The sequence below is a fragment of the Coregonus lavaretus genome, assembly GCF_964263955.1.
Source record: "Coregonus lavaretus genome assembly, chromosome: 9".
Classification (NCBI taxonomy): domain Eukaryota; kingdom Metazoa; phylum Chordata; class Actinopteri; order Salmoniformes; family Salmonidae; genus Coregonus; species Coregonus lavaretus.
The window spans coordinates 42306804-42325512 of record NC_139996.1 but is presented as its reverse complement, the minus strand read 5'-3'; the positions used below and the strand labels follow the sequence as shown (position 1 = coordinate 42325512).

The 18709-nt window shown below is 42.1% G+C and overlaps 1 protein-coding gene across 1 annotated transcript; it reads right to left on the bottom strand.

The window, feature by feature from the left end:
* Window positions 1-64: 64 nt before the first annotated feature.
* On the bottom strand, window positions 65-18317 carry LOC311135226 (mitochondrial inner membrane m-AAA protease component AFG3L1-like). The gene is made up of 16 exons (XM_084169165.1): window positions 18013-18317; window positions 17667-17748; window positions 17324-17415; window positions 16871-17020; window positions 15028-15099; window positions 14677-14801; window positions 10811-11081; window positions 10421-10558; window positions 10047-10200; window positions 9705-9812; window positions 9343-9468; window positions 9146-9256; window positions 8855-8970; window positions 2539-2739; window positions 1814-2008; window positions 65-1581 (listed from the first exon to the last, which is right to left on the bottom strand). Exons 1-16 carry the CDS (start codon window positions 18145-18147, stop codon window positions 1357-1359), a joined length of 2301 nt encoding a protein of 766 aa, XP_084025291.1. The 5' UTR covers window positions 18148-18317; the 3' UTR covers window positions 65-1356.
* Window positions 18318-18709: the final 392 nt, after the last annotated feature.

Sequence of the window (18709 nt, the reverse complement as noted above, 5' to 3'; positions counted from 1 at the left end):
GAGCGGTGCATCTTTCATAACTAGTACCTCTGTCATTGGTAGATAAAGATGAACAACAAGATTTGAAATGTAGCATTCATTTGAGGGAAGGAAACCAATACAGTTGTGAATTTCATTTTACAGGGAGGAAGTCCCTTTTCTTTAAATAAATAGCTGCACATATCAAAACAATCTGGTCTTATGGTGCAGATGTACAGTCAGGTCCAAAATTATAGGAACCCTTGATAAAGATGAGAAATAAATAATACAAATACTGAGGCTCTTTGGCCACGCACACCAGTTGTGGGTTTGGTGTCGAAAGAATGATGTGATAAGCAGAAAATAACACCATACCTATTGTAAAATATGGTTGTGGATATTTGATGTTATGGGGTTATTTTGCTTCTACTGGTCCTGGCGCCCTTGTTAAGGTCAACGGCGTCATTAACTTTACCCAGTACCAGGACATTTTAGCCAAAACACCTGATTGCACTCTGCCAGGAGGCTTAAACTTGGCCGCAAGTGGATCTTTCAGCAAGACAATAACCCCAAGCACACATCAGATTCCACAAAGAAATTGTTAATTGACCACAAAATCAACATTTTGAAATGGTCAACTCAGTCTCCGGACTTGAACCCCATTGAAAACCTGTGGTTTGAATGGAAGAGGGCAGTCCATAAGCGCAGACAAAGAATATCAAGGATCTGGAAAGATTCTGTATGGAGTAATGGTCTAAGATCACTCCCAATGTGTTCTCCAATCTCATAAAACATTTTAGGAAAAAGGCTCAGTGCCATTATCCTCGCAAGGTGAGGTATTGAAAGGTATTGAAAACGGGGCGCCAATAATTTTGGCCCCCATCTTTTTGGAGAAAAAAAAACAAGTATTACTTGTAATAAATTATCTTTCTCTGAGCAATTGTATTAGTATAAAATAATATAATTTCCCAAAAATGTTTTGCATACAATATAGCTCAGTATTTGCATTATTTATTTTATAAAGTCTTTATCAAGGGTGCTAATCATTTTGGACCCGACTGTACATGATTCAGTTGTGACACAAACATATTTATGTCGGGAGACATAAAAATAAAAATAAATCCTAAAAATAGCAAATCTCTCAATCCCAATGTGTCCACTGTTAATCATATTTTGCCTTTGAGTACAATGAGGTTCACCTTAAATAAGGCCAATAATATGGCACTGAAAATCTTGAATTCTGTTTGAAAGTTTGCTTTGAACTCAGATAAATATGTCCTGGGACACTGTACTATGCTAAGTCCACCCAAACCTCCCCTCTGCCTAGGCTACATGATTGTTGTGGTGTGGTGTGTTGTGCCGAGACAGGTGTTAGGTTAAGAGGTTGCCTGCCACTGCCTATTGGGCCAGTTTCTCCTTAACTGGGGACAGCTCCTCAGATGCGTCCCCTTTCTCCTGGTTCCAATCCTTCAGGCCCTCTGGCAGGCTGGTGTCCTCTTCAAAACTGCCCGTCCCCTCCACAAACTCCTCATATGTCGACTTCTCCTCAAACGGCCGCGGCCCCAGCAGCTCTAGCATGTCCGCCTTGTTCAGGACCTCCTTCTCTAGGAGACGCTTCCCCACCTAGGAAGAGGATAGAAGAACAATGATGTCGCAGTGAGCTCAGTGACATTCATCACACTTCAGGATGGACATGGGTAAGAGCCAGATAGCAGCTCTAGGGACTACTAGGTTTATGTTTTAGCTCAGCAAGAAAACAGAATGTAGATGGGTGTACCCTTGATAAGACAGCATGAAAAGTACTCTGAAAACCTTGGGACTACGTGATGTTCATGTAGGTCAATGCAATTCTCACCATGTCCACACACTCCCTCTTGTCCATAATGAGCTCCATGGTCCTCTGGTAGGCGCTGTCCACCAGGTCTCTGACCTCCTGGTCTATGAGCTCTGCCGTGGCTTCGCTGTAAGGCTTCTCCATCACCATCTCCCCCTGCCGAGGCAGGTCAAACGACACCTGGCCCACCTTCTCACTCATCCCGAACTGCACTATCTTGAGGCCGGAAGTGATGTGGGGGATCATAAATACAACAGGTACTATGACATAATAAACAGTAACACTTCCCAAAACAAATTCCTATCAACATTGTTGAATCGTAACCATTGCTTTTTTTTTTTACCATTGCTTTTTTTCTGACTGTATCTGGGGATTCATTTTAAAAGCTCTGGGCCCAGTTTTTCAAAAGTGATCTATCTAGATTTCACCTATCGGATAGGATTAAACACATAGAAATAGAATGAATAGAACAGACAAATCATTGACTTAAATGGGGACTCCTGTTTTATTTATTGTATTTCTATGCATTTAATCCTATTCGATAGGCAAAATCCAGATAAATTTTTTTGTGTGAGGAATTTTCATTGTTGGACATAAAAGACTGTAAAAACACCAGGAAATCAGCTCTGTTTGGGCTTCTTGCGGTCAATTTGCAGTTTACAAATTATATGTAATTATGTTCCAGCCCCCTGACCATCCGCTCCCAAAAAATGTATATCTAGTTCATGATCCCTGCAGTACAGTACCTGTGCGTAGGCTGACTGGGTGACCTTCTTCAGGTCGTCCTGAGCTCCTGTGGTGATCTTCCCAAAGAAGACCTGTTCAGCCACACGCCCTCCCAGCATCATACACATCCTGTCAAACAGCTGTTCCCGCGTGTACAGGTACTGCTCCCTGGGAAGGTACTGGGCGTAGCCTAACCCCTTCCCTCTGGGGATGATGGACACCTAGAGGAACAGAAGAGGGACACATGGCATTAGAATAGTGAAAGTAAATCCACTTTACAAATCCAGCTCTTTCTAAATCCAGGGTTCATACACATTTTGACAGATGGAATTTCTTGACTTCTCCATCACTTTTAACCAAAATTCCATGACCAACAATTGGCAGCGTCTCTATGCAAGTATAAAAAAAAGTAAGCATATCGACACTGGTAGGGATGCTCTCTGATCCCATGTACCATCTCCTGTCGTTGTGCAAGGCACTTAACGCCCCACAAAGCAGAATGCCTGTTAGGCAACTGTCTAAAACACATTTAGTCAACCCTCAGTCTGGAGAGCTACTGGATGTGCATGCTTTTGATCAAGCCCTGCTCAAAGACATCAGAGCCAGTTTATCAATGTCTGGTTGAGCAGCAAATTTCTAAAATGTGGTTTGTTAGAGGGGGACTGAAATAAAAGCCTGTACACCCATTAACTCTCCTGGAGGATGGTTGACCACCCTTGATGTATAACATTGCAACATTACAACCAAATACATTTTATGCCTTTTGAAATAATTCGCTCATTCAATATATCAAAAATCAAATGGCTATGGTTGGCTACAAATCACTTTATTCAGCTGAAGCAAGACAACCATTTTTCTTCTAGTTAAGTCATATTTATCTTAGCTACCTTAGTGTTTACTTTGCAGGCTGACTAGCATCTATTGAGTTGCAATGTCCCATACATTGGATTCCCAAATCAACTGAAAGTACATACTGTGAGCGAAAAAAGTATTTGATCCCCTGCTGATTTTGTACGTTTGCCCAATGACAAAGACATGATCAGTCTATAATTTTAATGGTAGGTTTATTTGAACAGTGAGAGACAGAATAACAACAACAAAATCCAGAAAAACGCATGTCAAAAATGTTATAAATTGATTTGCATTTTAATGAGGGAAATAAGTATTTGACCCCTCTGCACATGACTTAGTACTTGGTGGCAAAACCCTTGTTGGCAATCACAGAGGTCAGACGTTTCTTGTAGTTGGCCACCAGGTTTGCACACATCTCAGGAGGGATTTTGTTCCACTCCTCTTTGCAGATCTTCTCCAAGTCATTAAGGTTTCGAGGCTGACGTTTGGCAACTCAAACCTTCAGCTCCCTCCACAGATTTTCTATGGGATTAAGGTCTGGAGACTGGCTAGGCCACTCCAGGACTTTAATGTGCTTCTTCTTGAGCCACTCCTTTGTTGCCTTGGCCGTGTGTTTTGGGTCATTGTCATGCTGGAATACCCATCCACGACCCATTTTCAATGCCCTGGCTGAGGGAAGGAGGTTCTCACCCAAGATGTGACGGTACATGGCCCCGTCCATCGTCCCTTTGATGCGGTGAAGTTGTCCTGTCCCCTTAGCAGATAAACACCCCCAAAGCATAATGTTCCCACCTCCATGTTTGACGGTGGGGATGGTGTTCTTGGGGTCATAGGCAGCATTCCTTCTCCTCCAAACACAGCGAGTTGAGTTGATGCCAAAGAGCTCAATTTTGGTCTCATCTGACCACAACACATTCACCCAGTTCTCCTCTGAATCATTCAGATGTTCATTGGCAAACTTCAGACGGCCCTGTATAGTGCTTTCTTGAGCAGGGGGACCTTGCGGGTGCTGCAGGATTTCAGTCCTTCACGGCGTAGTGTGTTACCAATTGTTTTCTTGGTGACTATGGTCCCAGCTGCCTTGAGATCATTGACAAGATCCTCCCGTGTACTTCTGGGCTGATTCCTCACCTTTCTCATGATCAATGCAACTCCACGAGGTGAGATCTTGCATGGCGCCCCAGGCCGAGGGAGATTGACAGTTATTTTGTGTTTCTTCCATTTGCGAATAATCGCACTAACTGTTGTCACCTTCTCACCAAGCTGCTTGGCGATGGTCTTGTAGCCCATTCCAGCCTTGTGTAGGTCTACAATCTTGTCCCTGACATCCTTGGAGAGCTCTTTGGTCTTGGCCATGGTGGAGAGTTTGGAATCTGATTGATTGCTTCTGTGGACAGGTGTGTCTTTTATACAGGTAATAAACTGTGCTCCTAATCTCAGCTCGTTACCTGTATAAAAGACACCTGGGAGTCAGAAATCTTTCTGATTGAGAGGGGGTCAAATACTTATTTCCCTCATTAAATTGCAAATCAATTTATAACATTTTTGACATACATTTTTCTGAATTTTGTTGTTATTCTGCCTCTCACAGTTCAAATAAACCTACCATTAAAATTATAGACTGATCATTTCTTTGTCAGTGGGCAAACGTACAAAATCAGCAGAGGATCAAATATTTTTTTCCCTCACTGTATCTGCAAATCAAGTTGAAGCCACATAATCAAAAATAAATGCTACATCTAATCTTTCTTCCTAAAATTACTGTTCCAATTCACAAATCACTTTTTTGATTCACATGATTCGATTCACTGCGATTTAACAGAATCCGAACTAATACAATGGTGAAGTGAATCATTTGTTTCATCAAAAAGAATCACTTAAAAGAATCATATGAATCTTTCCAAAAAGTAAATCAACTTGTATGGCCTTATTTGCGAGTGTCAGTGGAAGGTTTTGTTGGGGAATGACATGACGAAAACATTAAGACAGTTAACTAGCGGGTACAAGATATCTTTTGAATTGGCTACGTTGTTATTAGTCTGTTCTTTATCCTATTTTATAGGCATACCTGCTGCTGCAATGTCCAACTGTCTCTCCCTCTTTGTCTCTCCCTACTGTCATGTACTGTATGTGTAAACTGATAGATGCACACACACACACACACTACATGTCAATGTTTTTAAATGTATGTAAATTGTCAAGTATTTTGTCTGTAATGTCTTTTTCGTCATGTGTCGGACAGTATTTCCGTTAGCCGGTAATAGCTGGCTTTCATTAAAAAATATATTATGAAAAGCCGATAAATACAATTGGAGATGGTCAATTGTCCGAGAGCAAAAATAAATAGCATAGCGAAACAATGCATTTGAACCTATTCATTGATTGAAATACCAGTCGATGTAGCGTGAGAGCTGCTGATACAGCTCAAACAGCTGTTTGTCGATGCTGGAGTGAAATGTGTGCTTTAATAAGCCCAATCATTGCACAACAATTAAATCACATGTAAAAAAAAAAAAAAAAAAAAAACAACAATGGCCACGATTAAAAAGAGCTACTATTTATTTTCTTAACTGGTAAATTGAAACACGCTTCCCATTCGCCATTCAAGTGCATAGGCAACTAGCGCAGGCTTCAGCGCGTCACACACCACTTTGCAATGAGCTGGAGACATATGCTTAAGTGTTTGAAACCTGAACGTTTTACTACATATTATGAGGCATCTTACCTTGCTTCAAAGTAGCCTAGCCAAAATCCAACCAAACCTGCAGGCAATCATTTCATTTTATAAAGACTTCCATATGCCATTGAAACAAGTAATAGCCTTTTTCTCTCATATTCTATTGGTTTTCAAATCAACTTTCTTTCATTTTCCAGTAGCCAATGGCACAAACCTAGTCATACCCATGCTAGTTGTTGCATATTTAGATATTCCCTCTTTCTACATTTCCAACTGATATTTTCATCTCGGTCACATGAAACAACTCACAATGGTGTTTTCCCACTAGTTGCATTATGGAACAAACATTCCCGTGTTACCTACTGCCTTGTGCGCATTGCTGAACTTATAATGTGACGAAATAATAGTTTATCATTATTTTAAGCTATCTGATCTGTTGCATAAGCCTGATTGATTTGTAATGTTGTCTGCATTTAGCCCATAGGCCTTCTGGTTGTATGAATTTGGGATCTATTATCCGAAACTGTCCCAGAGTCTGTTTGGAATAGGCTATTTCATTCCAGCACAGAACGACAAGCATGGGATATGTAAACTTTTCTACTATGGGGGATAGTAGATTGACATAGGCTAGTGATTTTGATGTTTGTTACTCGTTTGTTGGTTGAGGAAAAGTAAATGTGGACAGTTATTCTAACATAGGTGGTGAGTGGGTTTCAAGTTTGGGGAAGCTAATAAATGCCCATTTATAATAAAGCATTCCATGCATCCTCACATTTGCAGACTTATGTAAGATAGTCTATTATTCCTAATGTGATGATTAGATAGTCATAATTTAGGCTAATAATATAACTCAATCACTGTTCGCAAAAAAAATAGTGGCATAGAGTAGGCCTAGGCTGTATCACAGGAAAATGTTGGCCTTTCATAAACACATTTCAAGCAATTCTACTACATTTTATGACTGGAGACATTAGCAGAATCTTTTTTAATATAATAAAAATTACAGGCTAGCCTACTCTGGGCCTAAGAAAAGAGGAGACAAATGCAATATGACGTCCATCTAACCTGGAGGAAGAAATTATTGTCCAAAAACAAACAAAAGTGGCACTGACCCAATGATAAAGACAGTGAATATGCACACTCACTAGGGATATGGCCGATGTTCTCCGCTGGTGCCAATAAAATAGGCTACTTTTCGCTCAATTAAGTTGAAAATTTTGATAATTAAAAGACAGATTGGAGTCTTTTCATTGTCTTCTATTTACAGCAATAGCCATTTTACTTTCCAAACAGTTTTTCCCGTGATTGTATTTTTAATATTGCAATATGCCTGGCTGGGTCTCTCTGCTTTACATGGACAGTCGGAACGCAACAATAATCTAGTCGGTATTTGCTGCTCCCTCTGCCCAAATTGCGGCCCCTTTCCGACTGTAGGCTATGCGATTTAAGATTTAAGAAGCTAATGATCCTCTGTGGCCAAATCATGCTTTCTAGTGTAGTACCCTATTTTTTTATAATTTTATTTATTTCTGTATAGACTGGAGTAAGTTATTTAGGCTTTATAATTTTGGCAATTTAATTCAATTGACTTTAGGGAAAGCCTCCCCTAGCCTTATGCACGTGCCGCCTATGTATTCTAACATCGGAATTCGGTATGAATGATGCACACCGTTGAATCGGAGTTGCATGTTCTGTTAAGGTTAATTACCATAAACTAAATGTGATTTCTGGCATTCTGAGCAATGTGGGTGGACGCCCTAATCAGGTTGCGCAACCAATGCATATGGATCCGGTACATTTCTTAAATATCCGGTAAATTACAGGCACCACATTTTCCTAACAGAAACCCTGGTGTCAGACCCCAGTAAGACCAGTTGTCACCATTGGCGTGCAAATGGGAATCCTAATAAATCAAATCAAAACCTTGAACAACGGCCCACTCGTATCGCACACATGCATGTGATGCTCTAGTTTTAATATCTATGGGTGATGCGCGCATTTTCCAAAACGTTCCAGGCCTGGATGCATTAAAGTGTAATTCGGATCCTGGCTGATATGTTGACTTTTATTTATTTGATTAATAAAATATTATAAAACAGTACGTAAATAAATTACATTAAGAGAAATAATTAAATACAAATACATTTCCATTACTTTTGCTACACTTTTCAGGTTTGATCATTTTCCAAAACGTTCCAGGCCTGGAAAACACAATTAAAAAATTCCATGTTTATTCATGACACCTTCTAATCTCATTGTATCCACATGTGTGGTTGAATTGTGTTTTAAATAAATCACATCAAATCATAGCCCAACACTGTGGCTGGGCTTCCATAAAACTCACTCTGTGAGAGGCCCTCACTGCAGAGAGAAAACATTGAAGTCGAACCTACAAAATGTGATTTATCAACCTTCGAGTGTACGTTTGATTGAATTGGGCCATTAAGCACCTCATGAAATGACGCAAGCCTCAACGTCCACACAAAGAGGCCACTGCAGACTGCTACCCGTCATGGGGATCTAGTTAGCTCTTCAGACTCATGGTTGTACAGTATAATGACTTCTAAGAAGTCTAACAGGTCTCCTTTTATTGATTCCAATTGTTCATTGTGTAGGTCAGAGGCCAAACAGCTGGCCTCTAATCACAACAACATACACTAGTGGAGGATGCTGATGAGTTGTTTATAGTATACAGTACTCATAAAAAAACGTTTTTTTTTTTTTAAATAGTAATAATATTTATTTGTTTGGCAGCCCCCGACCAAATAAATAGATAAACAAAGCAACGCCTTTAAAGAGGGCATTACCTTCAGCAGTGGGTCAGCATGTTGCAGGAACCAGCCCACTATTGCATGCCCAGCCTCATGGTACGCTACAGTCTTCTTCTCATTGGGCTGCAGCACCTGGGTCTTCTTCTCAAGACCTACAGAGAGAGAGAGAGAGAGAGAGAGAGCGAGCAAGAGGAGAGAGAAATAAATAATGGTGAAGATATACTACTGTTGTTCCCATCGAAGCCCCACCCCATCCTCCTAAATATGTAACATTTACAAAGCAGAGACCACACAATAAGAGAAGGTGCTGGAAGACATTGTACCCACCTCCGATGACCCTGTCAATGGCCTGCTCAAAGTGTTTTCCTTCCACATGTGGGTTGAGGTGTCTAGCAGCGATTAGGGCAGCCTCGTTGCACACATTAGCTATGTCGGCTCCTGGTGAAGACAGAGAAGATGTTTAAAAATATAAGACATCAAGATAATCAACATGGCATCTTCTCACACAGAGCAGCTCAACTTGCCAGTGAAGCCTGGTGTGGCGGCAGCCATCTTCCTGGCCAATCCGTCTTTGTCCATAGCAGGGTCCAGTTTAATGGGCCGTAAGTGCACTTTGAAGATGGACGCCCTGCCTTTGATGTCAGGTGGGCCTGAAACATGGACATGTATTGAATTTTATGAAATGCTCATATAGTCTGCTGATTATAAAATTGTTATGCATGGGTTATAAATGTGTTATGAAGTCCTTATGTAGGTTTACATAAAGTCTTACCGAATGGTATTAGATGTCAATATGAATATCAATATGCAGTACGTTGACATAACACTGAAATTACCACAGCACACTATGTTGCCTGAGCTACAGTTTAATTTAAAGATTCCATACCTATGTAAATCTGCCTGTCAAATCTGCCAGGCCTCATGAGTGCAGGATCCAAGATGTCCGGTCTGTTGGTACCCGCCAGGACAACCACGTTAGTGCTGGTATTGAACCCTAGAAGAAAAATACCAGGGAATTACTCTTACAGTATATGCATTAAATTTCATAAAGTAAACATTTTAGCGTAATGGCGGACAATAACAGCTTTATAACAATGAAATCACAGAGTAACAATGTCACATAAGAGTCTTCATAAACAGGGGACACATATCTGAGATTAACAAACATTATGATAGTGAGTGTGATAGTTTCCCCATGTAATTTCACCCATATCTTAACCATACTTACCATCCATCTCCACTAGCAGCTGGTTGAGAGTGTTCTCCTGCTCACTCTGGCCCCCAAAGTTTCCCCCGCCCCTCTTGCGGCCCACCGCGTCTATCTCATCTATGAACAGGATACAGGGAGCATTCTTCCGGGCCATGGCAAACATGTCTCTCACCTACAGGGAGAAAATACAGTCAATACTAGGTCCCTAAAACAGCTTCATTCACATCCTCTGAGTAAGCAAAGTATTTCCAGTAAAATGGATTGAAATGTATCCCTGTGGTTAGCTAGCTATAGCTATTTTCAGCTATAATCTAAAATGCATATAATTTTATTTGAAACGGATGTTATGAAGTCAGCTGTAAGTGTTTCCTCTGGCTCTATTGTGTACTCACCCTGGCAGGCCCAACACCCACAAACATCTCCAGGAACTCAGAGCCGTTGACTGTGATGAAGGGGACGTTGGCTTCTCCTGCTGTGGCTTTGGCCAGCAGGGTCTTGCCTGTGCCTGGAGGTCCAGAGAGCACAGCACCCTGAGAACACACAGCACAACACACATCCATGAGATTTAAAATACCTGAAATTGTGCCTGATTTATGGAAGTCTAAAGGGACATTCATTTGTGATGGGTTGTGAAATGTCAGCATACTACATCTAAAATCAAAACACATTTTCTCCCTTGACGTTACATTGAAAGGTGTTTCAGGACTAGTGTGACTGCTGTCGTCCCATCAAAATGAAAGGTGATTGGGGAGTAGTATGACTGCTGTTGTCCCATCCCTTACCTTTGGAATCTTGGCCCCCAAGTCCAGGTACTGCTGGGGGTTCTTCAGGAAGTTAACAAACTCCATGATCTCCAGCTTGGCCTCCTCACAGCCGGCCACGTCCTTGAACTTGGTGTTGATGTTGTCTTTCATCATCTTTGCTGTTGATTCACTCATGCTGAATGGACCGCCTCTTCCACCCCCAGTACCTCCTCCCATTGGTCCCCGTCGCAGGGTGAAGAGCAGGAAACCAATCAACAGCAGGGTGGGGATCACGCTCATCAATAATGTCCTGTAGAAGGTAAAATGATGATAGTTTAAACGTCAGCTTGTTATGCAGTTTTGTTTGGAATGACAACAAATGAAAAAGTAAGGGAAGAGATGGTTGTGACAGAGTAGGAACCAAAGTGTTGGTCAGCGTTTCTCATGGAACCCTAATTGGATTGAAATAGATGGGTACATTCAGAAAAAGATTTTAAAATATTCTTTGCCTTTTCCTCTCTGATTAAGAACACACTGTTGCACAAACAATGCTGATATACTCCACCACTGGTACCAGCCTGTATTAGAGCAAACGTTTGCTAGCAGGATTTGCCCTATCAGTGGATTTAGCTAGACAGCTATAGTGAGGGAAAAAAGTATTTGATCCCCTGCTGATTTTGTACGTTTGCCCACTGACAAAGAAATGATCAGTCTATAATTTTAATGGTAGGTTTATTTGAACAGTGAGAGACAGAATAACAACAAAAAAATCCAGAAAAACGCATGTCAAAAATGTTATAAATTGATTTGCATTTTATTGAGGGAAATAAGTATTTGACCCCCTCTCAATCAGAAAGATTTCTGGCTCCCAGGTGTCTTTTATACAGGTAACGAGCTGAGATTAGGAGCACACTCTTAAAGGGAATGCTCCTAATCTCAGTTTGTTACATGTATAAAAGACACCTGTCCACAGAAGCAATCAATCAGATTCCAAACTCTCCACCATGGCCAAGACCAAAGAGCTCTCCAAGGATGTCAGGGACAAGATTGTAGACCTACACAAAGCTGGAATGGGCTACAAGACCATCGCCAAGCAGCTTGGTGAGAAGGTGACAACAGTTGGTGCGATTATTTGCAAATGGAAGAAACACAAAAGAACTGTCAATCTCCCTCGGCCTGGGGCTCCATGCAAGATCTCACCTCGTGGAGTTGCAATGGTCATGAGAACGGTGAGGAATCAGCCCAGAACTACATGGGAGGATCTTGTCAAAGATCTCAAGGCAGCTGGGACCATAGTCACCAAGAAAACAATTGGTAACACACTACGCCGTGAAGGACTGAAATCCTGCAGCGCCCGCAAGGTCCGCCTGCTCAAGAAAGCACATATACAGGCCCATCTGAAGTTTGCCAAGTAACATCTGAATGATTCAGAGGAGAACTGGGTGAAGGTGTTGTGGTCAGATGAGACCAAAATGGAGCTCTTTGGCATCAACTCAACTCGCCGTGTTTGGAGGAGGGGGAATGCTGCCTATGACCCCAAGAACACCATCCCCACCGTCAAACATGGAGGTGGAAACATTATGCTTTGGGGGTGTTTTTCTGCTAAGGGGAAAGGACAACTTCACCGCATCAAAGGGACGATGGACGGGGCCATGTACCGTCAAATCTTGGGTGAGAACCTCCTTCCCTCAGCCAGGGCATTCAAAATGGGTGGTGGATGGGTATTCCAGCATGACAATGACCCAAAACACACAGCCAAGGCAACAAAGGAGTGGCTCAAGAAGAAGCACATTAAGGTCCTGGAGTGGCCTAGCCAGTCTCCAGACCTTAATCCCATAGAAAATCTGTGGAGGGAGCTGAAGGTTCGAGTTGCCAAACGTCAGCCTCGAAACCTTAATGACTTGGAGAAGATCTGCAAAGAGGAGTGGGACAAAATCCTTCCTGAGATGTGTGCAAACCTGGTGGCCAACTACAAGAATCGTCTGACCTCTGTGATTGCCAACAAGGGTTTTGCCACCAAGTACTAAGTCATGTTTTGCAGAGGGGTCAAATACTTATTTCCCTCATTAAAATGCAAATCAATTTATAACATTTTTAACATGCGTTTTTCTGGATTTTTTTGTTGTTATTCTGTCTCTCACTGTTCAAATAAACCTACCATTAAAATTATAGACTGATCATTTCTTTGTCAATGGGCAAACGTACAAAATCAGCAGGGGATCAAATACTTTTTTCCCCTCACTGTATATAGTGATTAGCATTAGGGGCTAACACAAAGAAAATTGGGCACATTTGCAGCTTGCTAACACCAACTAACTAGCGTTTTGCAGAGAGCAAGTTACACAAACGAATAGTAAAATATAGAAAACTTGGATTTATATTAAAGAGATTCTCCGGTACTTTTGCACACTTTTTAGCCAGTAGTTCTGAAAGTATACAGAACAAAAAAATTTAACGCAACATGCAACAATTTCAAAGATTTTTATGAGTTACAGTTCATATAAGAAAATCTGTGAATTTAAATTAATTAATTAGGCCCTCATCTATGGATGTCACATGACTGGGCAGGGGTGCAGCCATGGATGGGCCTTGGAAGGCATTGGCCCACCCACTTGGGAGCCAGGCCCAGCCAATCAGAATGAGTTTTTCAACACAAAAGGGCTTTATTACAGATGATCCCGCAGTTGAAGAAGCCGGATGTGGAGGTCTTGGGCTGGCGTTACACATGGTCTGTGGTTATGGTAGACAAATTAATATTAAATTCTCTGGCAACATTCTCTGCAGTCAGCATACAAATTGCACGCACCCTCAAAACTAGAGACATCTGTGGCATGGTGTTGTATGACAAAACTGCACATTTTAAAGTGGCCTTTTATTGTCTCCAGCACAAGGTGCACCTGTGTAATGATCATGCCGTTTAATCAGCTTCTTGATATGCCACACCTGTCAGATGGATGGATTATATTGGCAAAGGAGAAATGCTCACTAACAGGGATATTTAAAAAATGGTGCATACAGTTTGAGAAATAAGCTTTTTGTGCATATGGAACATTTATGGGATTTTTTATATCAGCTCATGTTTGGGGACCAACAATTTACATGTTGCGTTTATATTTTTGTTCAGTGTAGCATTCATGAGCCAAAAGTGGTCCCCAAAAATGGGGTATTACATCACATACTGTATGTGCAGATATGTGCGCCACGTCATTGCTCTGCTGTGTGTGCATCTTGCTAGCTGTCACTCAAATGGCGAGGGGCTGAAGCTCATTGGCTGAAACTCAAATTGCTAGGGGGCTGGCCCACATGGGGGAAAATGTAGGGTAAATGGCGCCGCACATCTTTCAGAAAACAGTCGCTTTCAAACTTGGGATTTTGTGGCTAATTGAGGTAAGACTGCAATTCTACTCATATATTACGCATGTATGAACTACACATTAACACATCCAGCCCAAAGCGGGAGGTTAGAAAAAGACTTACTAGTCACCAAAGTTCTGGAGCATTTCTTTAAAGAAGCAAAGTGGAAAGCTGTCACTGCATGGTGTTTGGTCAATGCATGCAGAGTGAATCTCGAGCACGAGGAACTGCCAGTTGAGTGACAGGGGACGGGGCTTGGTGTGTGTGGGATTGGGAAGCGGTCAAAAGAGGAGAGACAGATAGAGAACTCCAACTCGAGCAATAAATCAAAAGTAAAAAAATAAAATAAAATAAAAAGGTGTTACAGACGGCTAAGTGGCGTTTCAAAATATCGCAGCGATATGGATAAAAATGTATGCACGCATGACTGTAAGTCGCTTTGGATAAAAGCGTCTGCTAAATGGCATATTATTATATTATTTATGTCAATATCGCAATTTTTATTAAAATGTGATTAATCATGCAGCGCTTGTGTGTGTGTATTAACTCACCCGTCACTTTCTGAGCTGTACACGACAGCTGCCCTATGAGAGGACTCCACGCCCAGCTCATGGTGAGCCGCCTCCAAGTTCCTCTCGAAGGTGTCCACACTACCGATGTTAAACCACACATAGCTCTGGGGAAAGACCACCAATACACGTCAATAATGTCAACCCCTTCAATAAGACTACAGCTTCCAATATATCCACAAAATACTAACTTTTTCCATTTAATCTTGTTTGCTATATTCTACTGAAAGATCATTCATCCTGAGTGAATCTCTATTTATCAAGTGAGTCATCATGCTATCATCTAAAGTTTGTCATTGATTCAGTTCCAGAGAATGGTCTGTTTTCACCTACCGCATCAGCCTCTGCTCCCGGTACTAGAATGACTCTCACATACTGTTTGTTGACAACCTCTAAACGGTCAACCTGTGAAGAGAACAGACTGCTTAGGAAGGTCTAGTTGCAACAAGAAAAAACTATGACAAATCAATGGAAACTAAAAAATAAGTTCTGTAACTGAGCAATCACATCACCTTGGCATTACAATTGTATTAATAATCAGCATGTATTTCCATATACACTGCTCAAAAAAATAAAGGGAACACTTAAACAACACAATGTAACTCCAAGTCAATCACACTTCTGTGAAATCAAACTGTCCACTTAGGAAGCAACACTGATTGACAATACATTTCACATGCTGTTGTGCAAATGGAATAGACAACAGGTGGAAATTATAGGCAATTAGCAAGACACCCCCAATAAAGGACTGGTTTTGCAGGTGGTGACCACAGACCACTTCTCAGTTCCTATGCTTCCTGGCTGATGTTTTGGTCACTTTTGAATGCTGGTGGTGCTTTCACTCTAGTGGTAGCATGAGACGGAGTCTACAACCCACACAAGTGGCTCAGGTAGTGCAGCTCATCCAGGATGGCACATCAATGCGAGCTGTGGCAAGAAGGTTTGCTGTGTCTGTCAGCGTAGTGTCCAGAGCATGGAGGCGCTACCAGGAGACAGGCCAGTACATCAGGAGATGTGGAGGAGGCCGTAGGAGGGCAACAACCCAGCAGCAGGACTGCTACCTCCGCCTTTGTGCAAGGAGGAGCAGGAGGAGCACTGCCAGAGCCCTGCAAAATGACCTCCAGCAGGCATCAAATGTGCATGTTTCTGCTCAAACGGTCAGAAACAGACTCCATGAGGGTGGTACGAGGGCCCGATGTCCACAGGTGGGGGTTGTGCTTACAGCCCAACACCGTGCAGGACGTTTGGCATTTGCCAGAGAACACCAAGATTGGCAAATTCGCCACTGGCGCCCTGTGCTCTTCACAAATGAAAGCAGGTTCACACTGAGCACATGTGACAGACGTGACAGAGTCTGGAGACGCCGTGGAGAACGTTCTGCTGCCTGCAACATCCTCCAGCATGACCGATTTGGCGGTGGGTCAGTCATGGTGTGGGGTGGCATTTCTTTGGGGGGCCGCACAGCCCTCCATGTGCTCGCCAGAGGTAGCCTGACTGCCATTAGGTACCGAGATGAGATCCTCAGACCCCTTGTGAGACCATATGCTGGTGCGGTTGGCCCTGGGTTCCTCCTAATGCAAGACAATGCTAGACCTCATGTGGCTGGAGTGTGTCAGCAGTTCCTGCAAGACGAAGGCATTGATGCTATGGACTGGCCCACCTGTTCCCCAGACCTGAATCCAATTGAGCACATCTGGGACATCATGTCTCGCTCCATCCACCAACGCCACGTTGCACCACAGACTGTCCAGTGGTTGGCGGATGCTTTAGTCCAGGTCTGGGAGGAGATCCCTCAGGAGACCATCCGCCACCTCATCAGGAGCATGCCCAGCCGTTGTAGGGAGGTCATACAGGCACGTGGAGGCCACACACACTACTGAGCCTCATTTTGACTTGTTTAAAGGACATTACATCAAAGTTGGATCAGCCTGTAGTGTGGTTTTCCACTTTAATTTTGAGGGTGACTCCAAATCCAGACCTCCATGGGTTGATACATTTGATTTCCATTGATAATTCTTGTGTGATTTTGTTGTCAGCACATTCAACTATGTAAAGAAAAAAGTATTTAATAAGATTATTTAATTCATTCAGATCTAGGATGTGTTATTTTAGTGTTCCCTTTATTTTTTTGAGCAGTGTACATTATTCTCACTGAATTGTTGTATTTTGTTCTCACCATTCCTCTGCCAAGGTAGCGATGGACAAAGTCCTTCCAGGTGATCTCCTTGCCTGTGTCCCTGAACTGATAGTAGAGTGTGGCAGAGGATATCCCAGCTACCAACACTGCCAGGGCGCGGAACTCCTTCTCATCCCATGGGATGTCTCCCTAGTAAGGCAGAGGAAAGGGTCAACATGGGAGAAAAATAAAATAATTTGCATCATGTTGCGGTATCTGCATTCAGTGCCACAGAAAGTCACACACATATGTAAACATCCCTCAGAATAGGGCAGTGGTTCTCAACATTTTTCGGTTACTGTACCACCAACTGACTTTTGCTCTGCCCTGAGTATACCCTCAAGTGCATTTTACCAGTAAGCCTATGGTCTCATGAGTCTTCTCAAGTACCTCTGGTTAGGAACCACTGGAATAGGGAGTAATATTGTAAGAGAGACCATTCACATCACATACCTTCTGCATGCGGCTCCACCAATCTTTTCCTGCTCCTCTTTTCCCGCCACCTCCACGGCCTCCACTGCCATCTGATTCCTTCCCTTTACCATCTGCCAATCAAAAGTGAATGATAGCATTATGATGATCCATCCAGTGTTGGTTAATAGAGCCCATCTAGGTTGGCAGATCGAGTCAGGGCAACCTGGGTAACCTAGCTTGATGCTTAGACCAATCTTTATGAGTAAGATCTTACTCACATCAAAATATGTTAATTCAGATCAACTTTGCATTAGACTGCATAGTTCTGCAGTTCATGATTTCATGTAGCTAACACAGGACATTTCTTAGACACGACTCTTACCTTTTGGCGGCTCAGTGGAGTATAGTCGTCCATTAGATGAATAAAATCCATGAGATGACAATAATTTATTTTGAGCAAGAATCTGAAGAGGAAAGCATGACATCAGGATTATGGGAAAGATTTGGAGTTATCATTGCTAATTTAGCTAGCTAATTTGGCTAGTCTGTTGACCTACTGCCTAGTAGTAGCTAGGCTAGCTAGTTAATAGACATAGTCCTGACAGTCATATAACATATCTAGCCACAGATTGTATATTGTGACGTTATAGAACTAGCTAGCTAGAATGGCTAATTAGCGTACACCTAATTTCAGTTGGCTGAATAATCACATAACAAAACAACCTTACCCTGACAGAAGAGCCACGGAAGACGGGCAGCACAGATACATTCCTTGCTGCCACCACTGAACTGCGTACACAAGCTCTTACTGCAATCTGTAAAGGAAAAGCAGCCGTCGAGAGAAGCCCCAACATTTGAGCCATTCTCCGGCTGCCACTTGCCGTCCACTCTGAGAAATAATATCTGATTTTCTTGATATTCTGTCCTCTTACACTTCATCAGTGTTACAGTATTAGATAACAGCCATAGTGCTTAGTTACATACTGCAAGAATGTCAACCAGAGTGTATGACCATTGAGGACCCCAATTAGCTAACCATAACTATGCCTGAGACAATTTATGTTGGAAAGGACATTATTGTTAGGGTATGGTCGACAATTGTATTTAAAATGTAAGCATATTCAAAATACAATGCAAAAAGGATACGAAGTGTTCAATAGTTACAAGTGTACAGGTTTAATTAAATGTATTTAATGTATGCGTGAATACGACGACTTTGGGTCCTTCTGCAGAGCTCGATCTTGTTCTGTGATTGGCTGATAAACACACACGAACTTTCATCATGGACAAGCAATTTGACAGGTAGATCATACAACAGACAAAAATATTAAATATCCAGCAAGTAATAAACACACAGGTAGCAGCAGTTTTCAGTAACTTAAATGTCCGTGATATCATTTTGTTTTGCCACCATATGACTTCAGT